General features: G+C 42.5%; 1 protein-coding gene across 1 annotated transcript; it reads right to left on the bottom strand.

The window, feature by feature from the left end:
- Window positions 1-1,237: 1,237 nt before the first annotated feature.
- LOC115796602 (alpha-tectorin-like) lies at window positions 1,238-12,455 on the bottom strand. Its single transcript, XM_030752968.1, has 13 exons — window positions 12,284-12,455; window positions 9,884-10,134; window positions 9,524-9,680; window positions 9,311-9,398; window positions 9,113-9,175; window positions 6,729-6,931; window positions 6,504-6,635; window positions 6,224-6,411; window positions 4,592-4,743; window positions 4,213-4,455; window positions 3,968-4,130; window positions 2,725-2,811; window positions 1,238-1,922 (listed from the first exon to the last, which is right to left on the bottom strand). The coding sequence occupies exons 1-12, from the start codon at window positions 12,453-12,455 to the stop codon at window positions 2,725-2,727; spliced, it is 1,899 nt and encodes a 632-aa protein (XP_030608828.1). The 3' UTR covers window positions 1,238-1,922.
- Window positions 12,456-24,003: the final 11,548 nt, after the last annotated feature.

The following is a 24,003-nucleotide window of genomic DNA, read 5'->3' as shown; positions in this document are numbered from 1 at the left end:
TCAATATCTTTAGTTGTGTTTCTTAGTTTGATTTTGTCTCAGCTTTAGTATATTTTTGCAGCTTTTTTCAGGACTTATTTTAGTTATTAGAGCCATGGTCTCTAGTGTAGTTTAATCGTATATATCCTGTTTTCCTGTGTTGCCACGGTCACTCTCCATTTCTGTGTCCCTGTGTGTTTTTCTCCTAGTGTCCTGTTTCCATGTTTACCTTCCTAGTTTGTTAAGTCTGGGTTTGTCCCTGTCTATCCTGTTTCATTTTGCCACTCTCCTGTTACCCGTGTGTTTACTTTAGCTTCCTTTGTCTCGTTAGTGTAATTATGTTCACCTCTTCCCCCCGGATGTCTCTACTCTCCTCTTGCTACCTCATGTATGCATTGTCTGTCTCTTCTTGGCTTTTAGTTTCTGGTAACAGAGAGAAGGACTTCTTGTGGTTTAAAAATGTAACTCTTGTTCAGAGTTACACACTGTACAAAGTACTCGCAGGTAGGCCACAAAAAATCATTTAACAGACTGAATAAACTTCGTAAATTGGTCATTGCCCAGTTTCTGTCCTCCCTCAGTCTGTGATGGAAGCTCCTGGCTCTCCTCTGATTTAGCAGCTAATGCTGGCAAAGAGATCTGCTGATCTGCTGGGATTGTTGGTGAGTTTAACTTTGAGGCCTGCATGAACTAATGTGATTCTCAGTGTCTTGAATCATGTGTAAAATCAACATAAAAACAGAAGTTACTGAAGTTCAGGTGGAATAGCTTCTTAGCCAGAAAGTGCAGATGATGAATGAATACAGGAAGTTTCTTTTTTACCATCTTTTATTTTTATTTTTGGTCTTTTGGTGCAAACAGTAAGAAAAGAAAAAACTGAACACAGCAATAATTCTCAGCTGAAGTGTGAGACACTGTGACCTTCAACATGCAGCAACAGAATAAAGCACTTTAACTTTTTTGGTCTCATATTCAGGTGAATGTTGGATGTTGATGTTAGGTTTGCTGTCACATGGTGGTTTTATCTGTACGTACATTCATCTGTAGGTTCTGAGAACCCTGCTGGTCTGTCCACCATGAAAAGCTTTCACTTGTATAACTTGCCCTGACCATCAGCCTGCTCAGCTGCACTCCTGTCCTGGTCTTGTTTCCAACACTCAAGCTCTTATCTCCACTCTGTGCTGTGTCCAGTGATGTTTCAAATCAGCAAATCTAAATTTTAGAGATGCTCAAACTTTTATACAAAAATGTATAAAATGTAGATAGAAAACCAAGAGTAAAATATACCACTCCCCTTTTAATGATTCACCCTGGTAAAGGACTTATTTTCAATTATATATAAATCACTTTATGCCTCCAAACTACACGTTTTCTCAAACTCTCCTTCAATCCTTTCATTTTCCATCAAATGCTGCATAATTTCAAATCTTCATGCCTAAAAAATCTTCAACTAAAACAACCAGAGAAGTAAAAATGCTTCTTTGGTCGAAGGCTTTACTGCTTGTGGAGGAGGTCGAGTAAGTCGTTACTCTTAATTCTCATCCAACATTTGACAGCCTTCAGGTGTCCAGGTCTCCTGGGAGGTCCTGAAGTGCACCCAGCTTTGCTTTAGATGTTTGTGTAGTCTTGATATCCCACAGATATATTCATTCAGTAATACATGAAAAACTAACACTCTTCCCTTCACCAAGTTCCTAATAAAACAGAGAAACCATCAGCTGAGCTTCATCATGTGTCAGAGACGACAGTTTGGTCCTGTCCTCACAATACTTCCACTAAAACAGCTGCTTATTCCAGCTGTGGGAGTCCACACGGCCTCACAGCAGCCAGAACTGAGCTCAACCTTTCACACATCCAGGATTTGGATCAGGACCAGTCAGAAGTCAGGGATCATCGTGGAGGTCGGCAGCCTGTCAGTCAGTCCGGGTCACCATGGAAAGCATCTGAGAAGATAAACCAGACCAAACTGTGACTGCTGAGAAACACTCCTGTCCTCTCTGTACCATCCCTGAGACGGACCTTCACCCTGATCCTGGACTGTCAGGCTACAGAGGAGCATCCAGGACATTTGACTCTCTCAGCAGCTCATTAGATTCATCACATGAAGAAAGTTGGAAATACAAACTCATTGGATGGTAGCCAGCTAACTTACAGAGTTTTAAAGTGGAAAAAAAAAAAATTAAAGAATAACGATCACGAAGAACATGAAATCACAGTCCAGTTTGAATCAGTAATATTTCTGTAGTATTTCTTTCAGTTTGACATGTTTGTTAAATTTAATGGAGGTTCATTTCTGTCTGAATCATTTTATTAATTTAACTTCACTGCTCTCTTCTCCCACAAGGTTTTTTTTTTATTTATTTTTTTTATCTAAATCAGTCAGACCTTCTTCAGTCATAAACAGTTCTAACTTGGGGTGGCTGTAGCTCAGGAGGTAGAGCAGGTCACCTACTAATCGGAAGGTTGGCAGTTTGATTCCTGGCTGCTCTGGGCTGAATGCCAAAGTATCCATGGGCAAGATACTGAACCCCAAGTTGCTCTCCGATGCAAGTGTTGGAGTGTGAATGTTTGTGAATGTTAGACAATAAAAGCAGTTAGTTACATATGGAAGTGTTTGTATCAATGGGTAAATGTAAATGTGTTGTATAAGCGCTTTGAGTGCTCAGAGTAGAAAAGCTCTATATAAGAACTAGTCCATTTAACTATCAGCACTTAGAACGATGTAATCTAAAACATCACACTTACCTAATGAGTCCAGGCCATGCTGATCAAGGCTTCACCTTCATATGTGGCTCTGGCAGATCTGCGTATGCGAGCAGCTCCATTACAAGTCTGAGGACAAAGAGACAAAGTCCAGACTTTAGAAGATCCACACTGATCCTTTCATTCAGCACTGAATCTGCTGAGAGCAAACATTTGATCTGTGTGTCAGAATCCTTTAATGAGACTATTTTAATGTTTGATTCAGGTTTTACAGAGGAGCAACAGGAATAAGTTTAATAGCAGTAAGAGATGAGGGCTGAACTTAATTACATTAGAGGGTAGTAAAACAAATTAAGACAGTCTAATTCAGTGGTGCAGTAATACATGCAAACTGTTATGATCTGTAGGTTTTGTTGGGTTATTTTGAGTTTTCTGGTTTTCATCAAGAGTTTTGTTCAAAATTTATTTTCATTTTATCTTACAGATTAGTTTTGATTACTATTGTAGGCTGTTTTGTATTTTCTGTTATTATTTTCTTGCACTCTGAGGTCTGTTAGAATTGTCATTTGGTTTTCAGTTCCCAAATGTTCTGGTAGTTATTAGTCTAGCCTCCTTAAGGATTTCTTGCTGTCAAGTTCCTGTCTCTGTGTAAGATGTTTACCAGTTGAGTTACATCCTGTTTTATTTTGTAATTGTCATTATTATATATTTTGTATTTAGTTTTACATCCTTTGTATCATTTGGCTTAATTAGTTCCACCTGTTCCTTGTTCTCCACCTGTTTCCCTTTCCCTTGATGGCCCTGTCAGAGCATCTGTTTACCTGTCTTCTGAGTTCCTGTGTTTGCCTTGTGGATTTTGCATACTTCAGCAATCATTATTACATTATTGTTATTACAGCTTGCTTGCCTTCTGAGTCTCAGTTTGGTCATCATTCCTCATTGTATGACAAAAACATCAAAGCCATGGCAGAATTTTAGAGACAGAATTGATTCTGTGGGTCCATGTATACCAGATCAATACATTTTTAAAACTGAGAAATGCAGGAGTAGTAGCATGTGAATAAATGGGAGGGAGAAAGTGAAACAACAATGACAAGAATAAGAATAACTAGAATGCGTATATTGCGAAGGATTGAAGGAATTAAGCTTTAAGCTGCAATTTTGGAATTTTTAGTTACAACTGTCTGTGTGTGTGTGTGTGTGTGTGTGTGTGTGTGTGTGTGTGTGTGTGTGTGTGTGTGTGTGTGTGTGTGTGTGGGTGTGTGTGTGTGGCAGTGAGGCCTACCGGGATGCAGTTGTTCTCCTGGTTGGGACACAGGCGGAGTTTGCAGTGCAGGTAGACATTACCAGAGCTCCCAGTGAACTCAAACATGTTGAAGGAGAAGTAGGTGGAGGTTCCCACTCCATTTTTCTCCACCTCCACAGTCGGGTCAGCAGGGTTTGCACAGCTGCTCACAGACAGGAAAACACTCTTTGTTCAGGAGTCCATGAGATCGATCAAAAGGACATGAATCTCTGAGTCTGTCTCACCCGTTTATGATCAGGTTGTATGTTGGACTGCTGGTGGGTGATGGCTGGTCAGTCGCCCAGCAGGAGTCGCTCACCACAACTTTGTCTTTATCCAGCCCGTCAGTCTTCAGCTCCACCCAGATCTTCTGGTTCAGCTGCACTTCAGTGCTGGACTCCACAGCTTGTGTGCGGCCAGCATCGGTGAAGGCCTTCATGGTTAGAGTATAGTTCCATCTTCCAGATGTGATGTGCTGGATCACAGAGCTGCAGAACACAAACACATTTCAGCTTTGTTTGATGGACAAACGTCATGACAAACAACAAATAATGGCAATAATGAGAAACACTGAGCCTCACAATCTTAAAGTAACTGAAAGAAAAACTAGCAGCCACCACACACCTGTCGCTGATCTTGAAGGTGGCAGTCTTGATGTCCGGCTGAGCCTGGACGCAGGAGAAGTCAATGTAGACTTGGTCATGGCGAGTGATGACATCAGAGGAGCGGTTCAGGGTCATGATGGTGTTTCTGTAGATGACTTGGTTGTTGTTGGTCTGTGGGATCACACGTTCAGATATTGTTAGTGAACAAGTTCATCAAAAAACAAATACATTTTAATGACAGCTTTTAGGAAGTGTGAAAAATAACTCGGCTTGTGGGAGAAAAAGGGAGCATCATTAATGGGGGCTTATCCAGGTTACAGATAGAAAGTGGCAGAAAGTGCTTCTCATTACACCTTCCGTCCGTCTTTCAACAATGAGGTCCAGGGTGTTTTGTTATACAGCTGTCCATCTCTGGAACTCGCTTCCCCTACCCTTGAAGGCCATCAATAATTTATCCCATTTTAAATCCCAATTAAAAACTCACCTATACAAACAAGCTTTCAAGACCTAACTGTATTGGCTATTAAGGATTTCACTCACTGGTTTAATAGACATATGCTTTATTGTACTGTATTATATTTGCTTATTGTTGTTTTATTATGTATTTTGTGTTTTATTGTTTTATGGTACTGTTTTATTCTTGTAAGGTGACCTTGAGTGTCCTGAAAGGCGCCCACAAATAAAATGTATTATTATTATTATTATAGAGATAGACAACCATTGACACTCACAATTTAGACTCACCAATTAACCTAACCTTACAAACTGCATGTCTTTGGACTGTGGGGGGAAGTCGGAGTAATTGAAGAAAACCCACACAGACATGCACATTAGATTCAGCCAAATGTTGCAAAACTGATCAGACAGTGCTTCACAGTGTAAATGGATAATGACTGAAAACATACTGCAAAAGCAACCCAAGAGTCTTTAAGGCAAAGAAACGAGAAATTTTTCAATGGCCAAGTCAGTCACCTGATCTCAAAATCAGCAGGGCAGGTTTTTTGTTATTAAATACAAACCTAAAAGCAAACTGATAATGGCTGGAGAAAAGGCCTAGTGGAGCAACTCAAAGGAGATAACAGCATTTGTCCATGGACTTAAGACTTTAGGCAAACATTGACTGCAAAGGATTTGTAATGCTGAAGGCTGGAGTCTGTAGTGTGGCCTCTTTTAGAGGCAACTGTTAGCTGCTAGCTGTCTGCAAGTCTTCACCTCAGCTAATTGGAGTCCCTGAACTGAACCTGTGGAATGTGTTTGTGCTATTTGAGCCTTTAAAAGCATTTTTAATGCAATTATCTCAGAAATGATACAGCTGCTGTGCAGGTAATTATTCTAAAAGAAGTCTGTACCCCATTTTCAGTAACCACTAATTAACAGACATCTGTGTAATGCATCTCTACAGTTTGTGGTTTCAGCTTGTTAACCACGCTAGTTCTTGTATGAAGTCCTTCTTGTGTCTTGCCTTGAGTCAGTTTGTGACAGGAGTGACTGTAATAAACTTGGCAGATGACCAACATAATGAGAAGCCACAGAGGTCAAAGGTGAAGCCGAACCCACAAAAAGATCCTAAACTAGAGCAGGAGAAGCTCAACAGAGCACCAGAAGAGTTAAGGCTGCTTGTAGAAGGTAAAGAGGAGAAGGTCAAACCCACCGTGATCACCGTCCCACAGCTGTTGCTGCTGTTGAAGCTGAAGGTCACCATGTGGGTGAGCTCCTCCATCTGACCCCTGCAGGTGTGGTCATTGAGGTGTAAGGCAGAGTAGTTGATGCCTTTGTCCTCCAGGAGACAACCGACCAGAGTGAGTGAAGCAGAGTTCTCCCTGCAGACTGTTGGATCACCTGAACGTCATAATATTGGTCAGAAAAATCACAGTTAGAAGTTTTCCTCCAATCTCGTTCCTGTTGTCATGTTGTTGTCACAGCTGTCGTACCCAAAGAGTCCGTCGATCTGTACTTGGAGGCAAAAATGGGCCGACAGAAGCAGCGAGTGTCTCCACCGACCGTCTTCTCACCACAGAACTCGTGATCGCTGCAGGTCCTGTCCTGACAGAAGGCCTCAGGAGCTACAGAGGGACACACTGACAGATTATTCTGGAAACATGGGAGCTACATAAATCCAGAGTTTGCTAAAAAGATAAGAGTCCGTCACATCTTACAGCAGCCAGCATTTGACCTCCAGCCCTCCTGAGGTTGGATGTTCTGTAGACTGCAGGCTCTGGCGTAGGCCTCCAGGAACTGACAGTTGAGACCGTCCACTGCAGGATATTTGCACAAAGTGTTGTTGCAGGCGGTTATGTAGGGCTCTGGGTCGATGACATTGTTACAGGAGGTGAAGGGCGCCTGCCTCAGGAGATTACAGCTGTTCCACAGATGGAAAAACAAAAAATGAAAGAAAATAAAATGATCATCTGTGATCAGGTGTGTTTATCTTCCATCTGTGCTGAAGTCCATGACATTAAACGTTTACCACACAGATCAACTGCAGGTACGACAAGCAAAAGTGGGGATGCAGAGCAGGTGTCATGGTCCTGGGACCTTTTGATCCAGTGTGTGATGTTCTGTTTTGCTTCCCCCTTGTCATTAGCTTTATTTGGTTCACCTGTGTTCCCAGTTGTTTCCACTCCCCTCATCAGCCCTCTTGTGTATTTAAGTCCTCTGTTTCCTCTACTTGTGGTCACGTCCTCATCATTGTTCACTTTGTTTTGGCCTATTCTACCTTCTGTCCTGCTGTGTGCTCCGTATTTATGTTTTTGCCTTCTGTTCTGCACCTGAGAAAATAAAGTTTTCATTTAAGTTAAGCTTTCCACCTGGTGTATCCTGCATTGGGGTCCTCTTCCTTGCCTGCTACAGCGTTACTTGACAGCAGGACTGATAGTTCAGCTACCCCACAAATCTACCATCTTTGCTCTTTATAAATGCCAGAGCCCGCTGAAATAACCGCCTCATTCGCGAGAGCTGTCTGTTGATTATTAGTATGGAATCCTGGCTACACCCGCTAATCCCTGATGCTACACTACAGCTGGCTAGCTGGACCATTCACTGCCAGGACCAGAGGAGAAGGTCTGTGTGTTTAAGTGCTTGAAGACTGGTGCTCAAATAGCAGAATAATAGACAGCCATCGCTCACCAGACCTAGAGACCATGTCTGTATAGCGCAGACCATCTGCTGTGGGTGCTAACAGTAGTCATTGTATTTCATCCATCCATCCATCTTCTTCCACTTATCCAGGACATGGGGCCAAAAGTGCAGAAGCCCAGACCTCCCTCTCCCAGCCACTTCCTCCACTTCCTTCCTCCTTGTGGGGACACTGGGGCATTCCGAGGCCAGCCGAGGCATATAACCTCTCCAGTGTATCCTGGGTCTACTCCGGGGCCTCCTAGTGGTTGGAAATGCCTGGAACACTTCAGCCAAGAGGCACCCAGAAGGCACTCTACTCCTGGGTGTCTCTATTCTACTCTACTTTGAGCTCTGTCCGAAGGACTGCACTCCTCACCCTATTGCTAAGAGAGAGGCCATCCACTCTTCAGAGGAAGCTAATTTCTGCCATTTGTATCCACAATCTTGTTCTTTTGGTCAGTACCCAAAACTCGTGACCATAGGTACGGGTAGGGACATAGACTGACCAATGAATCAACAGCTTTCCTTTCACACTCAGCTCCCTCATTGCAAACACAGCCTCAATCTATATGTCAATATCTTGTCCCCTTCTCTCATAACTTGTGAACAAGACCCCGAGATACTTAAACTCCTCTAGCTGGGGCAGCAACTCATGCGTGAGCTGGAGTGAACACTCCTCTGTGAATCGCCACCTTATCATGATGGAGGGGTTTGTGTCTCCCAGTGATCCAAGGAGCTACGCTGTCTGCAGGCATTTGTTCCCTGGTAGGCTCTCAAGGTAAATTGGTCTTGGGTGAAGGACCAGACAAAGAGTGATTCAAATGACTCTTATATATAAACAGTCAAGGGGGTTATAGGGGCCCCACTCTGGAGCCAAGTCTTGGGAGGGAGCTAGAGAGAGAGAGAGAGCTTCTGATGGCCGGGCCTTAGCACATGGGGCCCAGCTGGGTGCAGCCCTTAGAGGAGACATGGGTCCATCCTCGTGTAGGCGCTGAAAGAGGGGTTGTAGGGATCGGGTGCAATATTTGTTAAACAGCGGCCAAGGACAGAGGCCCTGATGAATCAATCCCCAGCTACTGAGGCGAGCTGCAAAAAATGTTCTTCCAAATATTAAAGACAACCCTTATAGTTAAATTACATTAGTTTGTCCAGTTACTTCTAAGCCTCTGAAAATGAGGGACTGTGTATAAAAATGTCTGTAATTCCTTAATCATTAATGCAAAGACTTTTGCAAAACCACTTCAATTAACACTGAAAATCTGGACTACAATCAAATCTTCATTGTGGGATTTAAAATTCAATGTGGTGGTGTACAGAGGTAAACTTCCAAATAAAAAAAAAAAAAATTGCTCAGACATTTATGGATCTAACTGTATAACACATAGACACAGATGGTTCCTGCTGTCTGGATCAGTCTGCTCACCGTTCAGTCACATTGTTGCAGTTGATCGTGCTGTCAGCTGTGTCGTGGTACTGGATCTCACAGCTAGGGGGCGACACACAACACAATGTCAGAGCTGTGCCCTGCTCAGGCTCATTAATACAAACAGACTTAATATCTGCTACTCATTCATCGAGCAGCAGCAGTCAGAGGATCTCTGAGCTTGTGATGAGGTCTTACCTGGTGGAGCTGTACTCAGAGAGCCTCAGTTCACTCACAGACCTGCTGGAGTTTCCACACAGACCCTCCAGAGATGGAGCAGCAGGTCCTGCACAGGTTTATGAGAGAGTCAGGCCAGCATCAACATTTAAACTAGATGAACATAGCAGACCAATAAATAACAGCATATTTTACAGATTACATTATATGAATCAGGCATTTTATTTTCTGTACCTGTAAAGTGGATCTGTGCCGTGTAGCCATCAAAGAAGACAGAGGCGGTGAGGTTGGGGAGCGACAGCTTAGCGGTGACTCCAGTTTGGTCCTTAGAGAGCTCCACACCGTAAATCAACTGAGCCGAGCTGTTGAGGGTCAGCGTTGAGTCGTTCAGCTGCATCACAGCAGAGAGACAAAGTGGAGGAAACACTGAGTGAAACATCTCAAACACAGCAACAACCACTGAGCTCAGCAGCTCTAAAAGAACTGCTTCTAATGGCCCTGAGAATAAAGATGAGGAGACACAGCAGAGGAAGAGGGGAGGATTCTGGATCAGACTCCACTCTGACACATCAACTGTGGCTGTAGGCAGCTTACCCGAACTCTCCCACCTTGTTCCAGGTGAATGTAAACACCCGGCCCGTCCAGACGCAGCGTCACACTGTCCAAAAAGCTCACATCTTTACGACGCCGCTCCTGGAAGTTCGCCAGAACATGGAAGTCTGGGACCAATGGAGTCGAGACCAGAGAGTACGCACACCGATCCTGGATGGAGTTAACTTGGCCGTGAATGTCGATGACAGTGGGGCCGGTCACAGTGCAGGTCTTGCTGACAGGTCTAAAAGTTTCTTTTAAATAAAGATGGGAGGGAAGGACAGCTTAGTATCAGCTCTAAAAATCTGGATATTGAAGGTAGTAAAAGTTATTTGAAACTTGTTGGACTGTCTGCAGAGCTTATAAGTTGAGTTCAAAAGATGGATTAATGGAGAAATAACTATGGTCAAACTTTTGATCTCTTCCGTTTTTTTCCCCTGTCTCTCTCCCCTCAACCCCAACCAGTCACAGCAGATGACTGCCCCTCCCTGAGCCTGGTTCTGTTGTAGGTTTCTTCCTGTTAAAAGGCACTTTTTCCTTCTTATTGTTGCCAAGTGCTCTCTTTTTCAAGTGTTTTCTTTAGTTTTACTTTTAATGCATGAACTTAATTAATTAGATTAGAAATATTTACAATAACACAAGTTAACATATCTCAGAACATGATTTATGTAAATTTTTGCAGACCAGGTCAGGACTGTGTAAACTTTATATAAAGCAGACCTGTTTGCATTTATAGTTGTTTTGTTTACTTTAAAGCAGAGGGTGGACAGACTGTTTACAGCCAGTGGATGGAGCTGGAGGCTGAGCTTCTAAACTCATTATACACAAGCTCAGTGTGTTGGATTTTTTTTCTTTTCCTGCTGCTGATACTAAATTTAGCCATTATTTCATTAAAATGTCTCAAAGTAATATAAACTCTTTAAGGCTTTTCTGACCGAAGTTTAGGTGGTGGTGAACCAAAGTATAAAACACGGGATTTCCTGTTGCTACAAGTTGGTGCTATGACTGTTGCTAAATGTGGCCCTACAGATGTGTTCATGGGCAAAATCTAATCAAACATATATTTCTTGTTGAATAATAAAAATTCTCCATGGTGCTATGGACACGTGTTTCAACAAAAACATAACAGTTTCGCAATTTAGCGTCATCAAAATGAATAGTTTAGACTGACCAAATATTTAGTTGATCAGATTAAATCCGTAGGAGGAATTTGTTAAAATGTAATGCCTGGAGGTTGCCAAAGGGGATTAACATTTAATCTTGAATTAAATATGACAGACTTCCTGTTGGATTTAGGTTGTGGGGTCAATGAATGTTTTGCATGTGTAACACATGTGTACCAATTTCCTACACATAGCTCAATTTATGTGTCTGGGGTACTTTATTGAAACTTTGTAGAGAGCGCTATTGAGCCATTTTGCAACTCTAATATGAACCAAATACATTTTGACAGTCCTGACATGTGTGCAAAATGTAATTAATATTTAGGCCCTCAAATAAACAGGTCATTTTTATAAATAATAGTAAAGAGAATTGTAGCCACAGTGGTGAGATCCAAAGCCTGAGTGGCAGCAGACTTCATTTCCTGTGCATGTGACAGTGTTCAACCAGATATGACCTGTGCCCTGTCATCATGTACTTACTGGTGCTGAGAGGATCCTGCCACAGCCCAACTAGCTACACACCACCTGATCATCCACCAGGTTCCAGAGACTATGACACATCATCCCCACTGGCCCCTGTGAAAGTTCCTGGCAGAGCAGACCAGGCAAACTTTCCTGCTGTTGCTCACTGCTGTTGTAGCAATGAGACTGACCTGATTGGTTGGAGAGGTCTGTGGTACACCAATGCCACTGATGGCTGTTACTGAACAGGATATTATTATTATTATTATAATTTTTTTTTTTTTTCTAAACAAAGGGATAAGCAGAAGAAAATGGATGGATGACACTAAAGTTACTCCATGAAAATGAGAAAAACAAAACAAAAATGTGAAATCAGTTTATGCTCAAATTGACCAAAAAACAAATGTATTTTGCTCATGTTTTTTTCATTCAAAATAATTTTTTTTTTTTATGAATATGAGCAACATTTAAGTGCTGATAAAAATGAACAAATAAAGACAGAACAAATTATTTTTTTGTTTGCATAAATGCAGAGGTGCTCTTTGTTTTAATCTATTACTTGTTTTGATATTAATAACACAAAATATTTTAGGAGCCTTGAAAGATTAGTGAATGCAGGTGCTGGCCATCAACCTGAAAATATTTCCCTGATGGGAAAAGACGTTACACAGGATTGCACTGGAACTGAAACAACTTTTCTCATAAAGATCTGAATTCAACAACAAAATGAAAAAGCTGAATTTCTTATAGTGTAATAATATTTAAAGTGTAACAATACCTGCGCAGTATGCAGTGTAGCAGTAGTATGTATTCGTAAGTTTGTAGACATAGTAGTCTCCATGGCAGAGTTTGACTTGGATAGTGTATGAAAGCCAGCAGTATCCATAATAGTTGGTGCACACGGTGCGAGTTACAATTTCACCTGGCAGCGTGGGATGAGGTTCTGTCATCGACAGAGGATAATAGGTTCCACATCTGTAATAGTCTATACCCCTCTCTGGAATACGAGCATTGGAATTCCCCAGAAACAGGCGATACCAGCCTTGAAAGCTAGAATAATCATTACAGTACCCGCTCCAGTAATTTGTGTTATCCGTTGAACGCCAGTCATCATTCAGAACAGTGTAGCTGTAACAGGGGTCGGCACTTTGGGAACTGCCTGAAGGGGAAAAAAAAACAAGCACTTTTTACTACAAGTCAGATTCACTCATTCATATGTCTGTAGCAAATGGTCCACCTATTGGTGACCTGGGCTCTAGGCTATGATTGTGGCCAAATATTGGCACATGGGTGTTTCCATGGGCAGCATGGTGGCGAGGTGGTTAGCACTGCTGCCTCACAGCTAGAATGACATCTAGAAGGTCTGGGTTCAATTCCACATTTCTGTGTGGAGTTTGCATGTTCGCCCCGTGTCTGCGTGGGTTTCCTCCCACAGTTGAAACACATGCAGTTTGTTAGGTTAGGTTAAGTGGATTTTAGACTGCCCATAGGTGTGATTGTGAATGGTTGTCTGTCTCTGTGTGTTAGCCCTGCTACAAGCTTGCAACCTGTACAGGGTGTACCCTGCATCTCACCCTCTAACAGCTGGGATAGGCTCCAGCTCCCCTGCGAGCCTGAACAGGATAAGAGGATGGATGGATAGGCGTTTCCAGATTCAAGCCAGTGAAGTTTTGTACAGACTGGATTTATAACAAGTTAATGATTTTTTTATTATTTAGTATTTTCAACATTATGATTTAATATTTTTCTTTTTGGGCTTCAGGGAAGTATTGACAGGTGTTCTAAGTTCCTGTAGATGAAACAGGTAGCAAACTGACATGTCGTTCAGACATTTGTTACCTTGTATTCTAATGCATCATTGGCCCTTTTTTATTAACTTGTAAAAATGTATGCACAATCCTCCCAAACATCCCACCCCCCTAACCTCCATCACCATTCCAGATGGACCAGACAAGCAAGCAGAACCAACAACAAGCAGTATGGTGGTCCACACTGTGAGGAAACCCCAACTCCCACCAAGGCCACCCAAATCATCACAGCCCAACCACCAAAGAACAGAGTGGTGGTGAGAACCCATACCAGCTCAGAAAGCCCACATGCGCATTACCAACAGCAGAGACCAAGCCACAGTGTACACCAGCGTGCTGAGCCAGAAACATCCAGGAAGGTCTCCATTGTGGTGTCTGATCTACTGTGACTTAAACTGCTGTGTTAAACTGCATCTATGTATGGGTTTCTACTTTAGGATGAAGGCCTCGAGTTTAGGCCTGCTTTGACCTTGTCCAAAAAAGGATTGCTCAGAATGATCATATAGTTTCCATCAGTAAATGGTATGAGAGAGTGTAACCCCTTGTTGCTCTCTCTCCAAGAAGGGAATGACCTTACAGACATGCAGGAAACAAGCTATACCTGGTTCTCCATAAAATACTATATGTGGTACAATGTCAAAGGTCAAGAATGTGGGTGCTGGCTATATAACTCTTGCCAGTCCCTTTGTCTCACGAGTTAGGGCGATTGGAATTCCCTCTCCCAGACAGCTAGATGAGAAGAAGTGTCTGTTTTTGCAATAAACTCTGTATATGCATTAAGACTTTGTCAGCGAGGATTTTTTCTCCAAGAACACATCCACCCAAGACACAGCACCATCATGCTTGGAGGCTCCCACTGAGACCCAACAGAGGCCACACAGTGCATCCCAGTCCCACCCAGGCAGCACGAGCAGCTAGGAAGAGGAGCCCACAGCACCGCAGGAGGTGAGGGACTCATTTTTTCTGGATGAAATTTAATCTGCTCTGGTCAACTGGGTCTGATCGGTGCATCAAAGAGTAAAACATGTGTTGTTGCCACTTGGTGGCCACGAGGCTATAATTAACTAACCAGAGAGGACAGTGTATGTGTGAATTACACCAACTTAAAATATGTTGGCAAATGAACAGGACAGACCTTTCAGTGCAAATTCAAAAAGTTTTCTAATTTAGAATCTCCAGCATCTGTAATTAAGACTGACCAAATACGATGCTGATTCTATTTGAAGGAGCCATTTTGAGACTCATAAAATTTCACCAGAACTGACACCAGTGATGTCAGTAACGCTTTACTTAGAAAAAAGTAGTCCACTTAGCGTAACGCATTATTTAAATGGCTGTAAATGCCTTGTTGACCTATAATCTGTGAAGCATATATCAAACATATCTCTCATGAATGATATCAGGTCATTTTGCGTGAGAAACAGCATTTCTATCACAAGGTAGAAGCTGCACTCAGTTTTTGGCAAAAGAATTTAATGTATTCATTTTTTATGAAGGTCATTGACATTAAAAATGTCTTTTTAAACAGAAATCTGATTCAAATGGCTGCAGAAATCACAACAAATATAACATCACAGATCTATAAAGATATTTGAAGTGGCCAAAAAGCTCTGGATTGATTATAATGTAGTTACAATAACACAGACTCCTAAAGATTGTTGAAAAACAGGTTATTTCTTCATTTTATATATAAGCCCTTCATAAATCATGCTGACTGCACTCTGTTTACCTATATATAAGCAAAGACATTACACATAAAAACACACAGAAACATCAGGATCACTTTATGGCGGACAATCACTTTTTGTCACATCACCTGCTGAAAGTAAGTAATAAAGTAACTTGTAATCTAATTTAGTTACTTCTAAAATTAAGTAATCGGTAAAGTAACTAAGTTACTTTTTAAAGGAGTAATCAGTAATCACTAATAGGATTACTTTTTCATGGTAACTATGTCATCACTGACTGACACATACAAAAATGTAACGAGTCATTGTCTTCACAGTGTTGATACTCAGGCCCTAATCAACCTGTTTTATCAAAAAAGATAACTATGTTTTTTGTGGGGAAAAGACCACAATCACAGACTCAATGCTACACATAGCTTTTATTTTTTTATTTGACGGGCTGTTTTATAATATCAGACATGAATGAAAATGTGCTGCTGTCTAATTTTTTTTCTCATCATTTCTCATCAGTCTGAACAGACTTAACAGAAGAGGAAACAACCAAAGACACATTCAAAATAGCTGGCAACTGTGTGCGCTTACCTGTTGGAAAGCTGAGAACAAACAGGAAGAGCACGAGGTGGAGCATGTTTTGGGAGCCAATCAGCTGACTGAGCTGAAATACACACACAGTTGGACACATCTGATTGGACACAAAGTCATAGCCACATTCTGCAAGATCTGCCGATACCAGCAGATGTTGGCATTCATGCTGAAGAAATCTGAAGCACGTCCTTATTAGGTAAAAAAATCTAAAGGAGATTAAACTTTGGTAACCAGACACTAACAGAAGAAAATGATATCTGGCAATAGAAATTTTGAATAAACTGAGAAACCATCAATATTCAAGGACTTGAAAGCCCATTTTTACTAAAAAAAAAAAAAAAAAGAAGCAGGGCTTAGCTCTGAGAGGCAGTGAAAATGAACTCTGATCATCAGTGTATCGTTTAACCTCTTTTGAAGCTCCAATAACTTCTTGCAGTAAAGTATTTCTGTTGAATGTTGGTGGAAAAATAAAGGCTAAAAGCCCACACGAATACATTTTTTTAAAGTAACACCAGAGTCCCATCACAGGAACATTACCAATAATGTTTTGAATATTTTACATTTACATTCTACCAAATTATGTCTGATCTACATACACTCACTCAGAAATCTCATGTTAACTTGAGATTAGAATATATTTTTACACAGAAGGACTTTGAGTTTGCTCTCCAAGCACATCAGGAAAGCATCTTGATGTCCAGTAAGAACAGGATAGATAACCATGAGCCAAAAAGACTAAATTGATCTTTTAAATGAAGATATAGGATTAAAAAAAAAAAAGTCATTGTGTGTTTTCATACCTTCATGAATCTGTCTTCACCCACGTGAAGAATTCCAGCAAATAGATTGAGCGGTTAGCGTGCCGTGTGTGCCGTTAAAATTTCGTTTGTGCTGCTTTTGTTTCTGAGTAATATGATTATTTTTTAGGTCATCCAGAGGTCACCATCCCCCCATCTTGCTCCAAAACAAACCACACTGGTCTACTTTTTTAGAGCATCGTGTTACCTCATAATTTTCTGATTGGTTGATACGGTGCATTTTTCCACCAATAGAAATGGGGTTGACGGGAATTATTTTGTTTTGTTTTGATTTTATTAGCAAGCACTTCCTGTTATCGCCATTTATTTCTGCACAGGAAAAAACATGGCGTGAATTATTGGGCATAACTCTGGTTTTACTTGGCAGCAAAAGCAGCACAAACGACAGTTTTAACGGCACAAACCAGCACTAACGGAGCACTAACCGCTCGGTCTATTTGCTGGAATTTTTCACGTGGGTGGGGTGTCAGCTTCACCAGCTTGTTGTTTCTCCTATTAAAGCCACAGAGCATGTGGATTGGAGCCTGTTTCTGTGTATTTGCTGTAACTGCTCTCAGTGATGGACAGTCCATCTCACCCACTCCACACTGCTGAGGCAGCAGAGCTCCTTCTCCCTCAGACTGATTCAACCTTGCTGCCATAAAGAACGCTTCAGGAAATAATTCCTACCATTCTCCATAAAACTGTATAATAACTCTTCTTTCTGTGACAGATGAACACACCTGTCAGGACATTAGATCCCACACACAAATTGTGTACATATTCTGATTCATAGTGTGTATATTACATACCATTTATGAGTGCAATTTGCACTACTCTTGTACAATGTCAGCCTTAATAAAACTCCTCTTTACTTCTTTTTTTAATCTATTTTTGTTTCTATGTGTAAAGGTTGCACTCTCACTTTGATGTTTAGTTACTGTTGTAGATCTAGCTAGCTATCTAGTGTTTGTGCACCTTGTTAAGAGTCCTAACTGATGTGTTGTCCAGTAAGACTTGTGTGCAGCTCATCTTACCTTCTGCAGCTTTGATGGAAGATGGGGAGGATGATGGCTGTTGTTAAGGAATCTCTGTGTTTATTCAGCAACTGGTGGACAGATCCTCTGTTGGTGTCTGTCTGTCTCTCTTTATATGCATCCTCATTGGTGGACACACCCATGAGGAGAAGTAGAGGATGAATGGGTTGATTGGAACACAGTCGTGTAAACAATAAAAAGTATTTGGAAGCAGTTGTCTTTCTGACCCAATCCAGAGAGGGCAAAGTTAAGTGTGAGTGGAGATGGCATCCTCCCTGGGCAACTTTAATGTATTCTGGCTCAAGTCTCTCAAAGCACTTTAAGTATCACACACACAATGGTCATTGACTTGAAATGTTTGGGGACTGTCGCTACGGCCAGCGACAGGTTAAAGATGTGAGGGAACACCTCAGTCAGCTGACTGCCACAGGCTCTGAGCACCCATTCTGGTGTAGTGACAGGGCTGGTGCCTTTATGTGTATTCACTGTGCATAGAGAAGACCTGACCTCAGAGATGGACCAGTGGAGCACATGTTGATCTGATGGTGGCAGACTGAAATATTGAGTCTATTAAAACTGGCACAGAAATGTTTCAGTACATCAGGGAGTGAAGTATCATGGAACAGTTATTGGACATAATTTGATGGGTACAGTTTTGCTTTGCAGTCCTAATTCCTCCTTTAGACCGGACTTGGCTATGCTGTATGTTAGAGTGTCTCCACATCTAAATGGAGAGTAGCAACATATGGTTCATCCAGAGTTTCTGATTTGGGTGTATGCCTATGGACTTCTGAAATTTGACTAGCCTCTTGATGGAACAGGTCCCATTCAGCCCTGGCAAAACACTGACGGCAGACTCGGCCCTCGTCAAAGCCTAGTGTGGTCAGTGCATTGAGAGCACACAGTCATAATAATTTGGTGGATGAGTTCATGGAGATCCATGTATAGATACTTCAAGGGAAACAAAAGATGACACACTCTAATGACAAAATGTTGTACTTTGTGGCCTGTTCTTGAGCAAACCTCTGACCTACAGAATGCTGCTGCCCTGGTTCTCAGAAACAAAAACAACATGTTGGACAATGAAAGCATTCAACGTGTGAAAAGAGTTTTTAGACGTGGGTATGTGCTTCACACTGTAATGACAACCTATGTATTGTATGTAGCCAAGAAAGTCATGAGAGTAAGACACAGAAACATAGAATCAACATACATTTTATTATGAAGGGGAAATGCATCCATAGAGGACCAAACTGTTTTTTGTTTTTTGTAAACACTAACAACATTCAATATTGCCTTTCGATTTCCTTTTTCTCTCCATCATATCAGCCAGCTCCCTCTCTTTAAAAGTCATAGATCCTACATTTAAAGTCCCTACTCTCACCTCCACACCCCTACCCTTCCAGCTCTCTAACTGCCTCCTAACATGCCTTCCTCTTCTCCTCGTCTTGTGTCTTCAGCCAACAGGAGCACAATTTCAACTGGCAGCCTGTTGGCCAACAGCACCGGAGGCAGTTGTTCTTAACCCAGGCCCTGACCCATCTGGTATGGTAGTCTCATTCTTTATGATCCACATGCTTGATTGGCAAAGATCCCATGCCAGATTCCTTTCCTGATGAAACCTCATTGACTACTGATCAATGGCCATGTGTACTATTCACAGAGGGCTGAGCAATGCTGCAGTCAATGCCTTGTAAGATGGTGATAGGTATACTCTTAGGCCCCCTCCTCAGTTTGGAGATATTATTACCTTTTTACATAAATAAGCTTGGGGAAGTCTGCTGTCAGCATTGATTCAAGGTGTACCATGGAAGTAGTAATATTAATCAAATGTCTGCACACGTGAGAGTGCGTGTATGTGTGAGCTTTTGTGAACAGGTCTCTTTGCTCATGTGTATCCTGCTCCCATATGTCAACATCTGTGGCCCTAGGGTCAGGCTTGTTGTTAGAGCACCATGACACCAGATTTTGGATATTGGATCTCCTCTCTGTAGGCTGACCCTTGTTATTAGATATTCAGCCTATCACTGTGGTGTCATCTGTAAATACAATGACAATATTTAATGGGTGGACTGGAACACAGTCATGTAAACCATGAGTATAAATTAAGATTCAGCACACAACCTTGGGGAGAGATTGTGCTTGGGGTCAAGGTGGAGGATGCTTGGTTGCCCAGCTTTACAGTTTGGAGTCTGTCAGTCTGAAGGTCCAGTATCCAATTGCAGAATGTTGTGGTGAGGCCAAGATGGAGTAGCTGGGTGAGCAGCTTAGAGGAAAAGATGGTGATGAAAGTAGAGCTGTATTTGATAAATAGTATTTGAAAGTAAAGGAGTGAAGTATCATGGAACATAGGTCTACTGTTTGGGCTCATATAATCAGTTATTGGACATATTCTAATGACACACTCTAATGAGAAAATGAACACTTTGTGGCCTGTTCTTGAGCAAACCTCTGAACTACGGAATGCTGCTGCCCTGGTTCTTAAAAACACAAACAACATGTTGGACAATGAAAGCATTCAACGTGTGAAAAGAGTTTTTAGTCATGGGAGTGTGGCACCATTCTCAATTTGATGGGAACAGTTTTGCTTTGCAGTCATAATTCATCTTTTAGATTGGACTTGGCTGTGCTGTAATGTTAGAGTGTCTCCAGATGTAAATGCAAAGTAAAAGACCTTTAGCAACATATGAACTTCATTGTTCATCCAGAGTTTCTGATTTGGGTGTATGCCTATGGACTTCTGAAATTTGACTAACCTCTCGATGGAACAGGTCCCATTCAGTCCTGGCAAAACACTGAGGGCAGACTCGACCCTCATCAAAGCCTAGTGTGGTCAGTGCATTGAGAGCATACAGTCATAATACACTGCTCAAAAAAATAAAGGGAACACTCAAATAACACATCCTAAATTTGAATGAATGAAATATTTTCATTGAATACTTTGTTCTGTACAAAGATGAATGTGCTGACAACAAAATCACACAAAAATCATCAATGGAAATCAAATTTATTAACCAATGGAGGCCTGGATTTGGAGTCCCACTCAAAATTTAAAGTGGAAAAACACACTACAGGCTGATCCAACTTTGATGTAATGTCCTTAAAACAAGTCAAAATGAGGCTCAGTATTGTGTGTGGCCTCCACGTGCCTGTATGACCTCCCTACAATGCCTGGGCATGCTCCTGATGAGGTGCTGGATGGTCTCCTGAGGGATCTCCTCCCAGACCTGGACCAAAGCATCCACCAAATCCTGGACAGTCTGTGGTGCAACAGGACGTTGGTGGATGGAGCGAGACATGATGTCCCAGATGTGCTCAATGGGATTCAGGTCTGGGGAATGGGCGGGCCAGTCCATAGCTTCAATGCCTTCATCTTGCAGGAACTGCTGACACACTACAGCCACATGAGGTCTAGCATTGTCCTGCATTAGGAGGAACCCAGGGCCAACTGCACCAGCATATGGTCTCACAAGGGGTCTGAGGATCTCATCTTGGTACCTAATGGCAGTCATGCTGCCTCTGGCGTGCACATGGAGGGCTGCGCGGCCCTCCAAAGAAATGCCACCCCACACCATTAGTGACCCACTTCCAAACCGGTCATGCTGAAGGATGTTGCAGGCAGCAGATCGCTCTCCACGGCGTCTACAGACTCTGTCACGTCTGTCACATGTGCTCAGTGTGAACCTGCTTTCAGCTGTGAAGAGCACAGGGCGCCAGTGGGGAATTTTCCAATCCTGGTGTTCTCTGGCAAATGCCGAGCATCCTGCACGGCGTTGGGCTGTGAGCACAAACCCCATCTGTGGACATTGGGCCCTCATACCGTCCTCATGGAACCGGTTTCTAACCGTTTGTGCAGACACATACACATTTGTGGCCTGCTGGAGGTCATTTTGCAGGGCTCTGGCAGTGCTTCTCCTGTTCCTCCTTGCACAAAGGCGGAGGTAGGTGTCCTGCTGCTGGGTTGTTGCCCTCCTACGGCCTCCTCCACGTCATCTGCAGAAGTTCTCTGACGACTCTGCCATAGTTGGCCTCATCACAGGTGAGGATGACTCAGAGTACAGACAGTGGACTCAGGACTTTGTGGACTGGTGCCAGCGGAACCACCTCCTGATCAACGCCGCTAAAACCAAGGAGCTGGTGGTGGATTTCCGCAGGCGCAGACCCACCACACGGACACCGGTGAACATCCAGGGAGTGGACATTGAGATAGTGGACTCTTATAAGTACCTGGGTGTTCACCTAAACAATAAACTGGACTGGACTCATAACACTGATGCGCTCTACAGGAAGGGTCAGAGCAGACTCTACCTGCTGAGAAGGCTGAGGTCTTTTGGAGTGCAGGGGACACTCCTGAAGACCTTCTATGACTCTGTGGTGGCATCAGCCATCTTCTATGCAGCAGTATGTTGGAGCAGCAGCTTATCTACAGCTGAGAGGAAGAAGATAGACAAGCTCATCAGGAAAGCCAGCTCTGTCCTAGGATGTCCTCTCGACTCAGTGCAGGTGGTGGGAGACAGAAGGACTCTGACCAAAATAACATCACTGATGGACAAGGTCTCCCATCCCATGCATGAAACTGTTGCTGAGCTGGAGAGCTCCTTCAGTGACAGACTGCTGCATCCTAAATGCACAAAGGAGCGTTACCGTAGATCCTTCCTCCCAGCAGCTGTAAGACTTTATAATCATCACTGCTCCCAACAAAAACCACAATAACCTACACAATGTAGGATAATATATAATATACTGTAAATAGTCCGGCCTGTTAAGGTTCAACACACAGGCACATCATGTACATTGTATATAGTGTTATTATTAGTAGTATTAAGGTTAATATTGTTTGTTGATTTTATATATATTTATATTCTTTTCTTAGTGTGAATTATTATATTTTTACTTATATTTATAATAACTGCGGCTGCTGTTACACCCAAATTTCCCCTCTGTGGGACAATAAAGGCTGTTTCTTCTTCTTCTTCTTCTTCTTCTTCCTGGTGTACTGTCCTGTCTCCTGGTAGCGCCTCCAGCCTCTGGACACTACGCTGACAGACACAGCAAACCTTCTTGGCACAGCTCACACTGATGTGCCATCCTGGATGAGCTGCACTACCTGAGCCACGAACCACTACTTTATTGAGTGTGTCTTGCTAATTGCTAATAATTTCCACCTGTTGTCTATTCCATTTGCACAACAGCATGTGAAATTGATTGTCAATCAGTGTTGCTTCCTAAGTGAACAGTTTGATTTCATAGAAGTTTGATTTACTTGGAGTTACAGGTGTTGGACAATGAAACTGAAACACCTGGTTTTAGACCACAATAATTTATTAGTATGTTGTAGGGCCTCCTTTTGCGGCCAATACAGCGTCAATTCATCTTGGGAATGACATATACAAGTCCTGCACAGTGGTCAGAGGGATTTTAAGCCATTCTTCTTGCAGGATAGTGGCCAGGTGACGATGTGACTACTGGTGGAGGAAAACATTTCCTGACTCGCTCCTCCAAAACACTCCAAAGTGGCTCAATAAAATTTAGATCTGGTGACTGTGCAGGCCATGGGAGATGTTCAACTTCACTTTCATGTTCATCAAACCAATCGTTCACCGGTCTTGCTGTGTGTATTGGTGCATTGTCATCCTGATACATGGCACTGCCTTCAGGATACAATGTTTGAACCATTGGATGCACATGGTCCTCCAGAATGGTTCGGTAGTCCTTGGCAGTGATGCGCCCATCTAGCACAAGTATTAGGCCAAGGAAATGCCATGATATGGCAGCCCAAACCATCACTGATCCACCCCCATGTTTCACTCTGGGCATGCAACAGTCTGGGTGGTACACTTCTTTGGGGCTTCTCCACACCGTGACTCTCCCGATGTGGGGAAAACAGTAAAGTGGACTCATCAGAGAACAATACATGTTTCACATTGTCCACAGCCCAAGATTTGCGCTCCTTGCACCATTGAAACCGACGTTTGGCATTGGCACGAGTGACCAAAGGTTTGGCTATAGCAGCCTGGCCGTGTATATTGACCCTGTGGAGCTCTCGACGGACAGTTTTGGTGGAAACGGGAGAGTTGAGGTGCACATTTAATTCTGCCGTGATTTGGGCAGCCGTGGTTTTATGTTTTTTGGATACAATCCGGGTTAGCACCCGAACATCCCTTTCAGACAGCTTCCTCTTGCGTCCACAGTTAATCCTGTTGGATGTGGTTCGTCCTTCTTGGTGGTATGCTGACATTACCCTGGATACCGTGGCTCTTGATACATCACAGAGACTTGCTGTCTTGGTCACAGATGCACCAGCAAGATGTACACCAACAATTTGTCGTCTTTTGAACTCTGGTATTTCACCCATAATGTGTGCATTGCAATATTTTGAGCAAAACTGTGCTCTTACCCTGCTAATTGAACCTTCACACTCTGCTCTTACTTTTGCAATGTGCAATTAATGAAGATTGGCCACCAGGCTGGTCCAATTTAGCCATGAAACCTCCCACACTAAAATGACAGGTGTTTCAGTTTCATTGTCCAACCCCTGTATATTGTGTTGTTTAAGTGTTCCCTTTATTTTTTGGAGCAGTGT

The sequence above is a fragment of the Archocentrus centrarchus genome, chromosome 18 (genome assembly GCF_007364275.1).
Source record: "Archocentrus centrarchus isolate MPI-CPG fArcCen1 chromosome 18, fArcCen1, whole genome shotgun sequence".
Taxonomy (NCBI): domain Eukaryota; kingdom Metazoa; phylum Chordata; class Actinopteri; order Cichliformes; family Cichlidae; genus Archocentrus; species Archocentrus centrarchus.
This window is presented reverse-complemented; position numbering and strand designations above follow the sequence as displayed.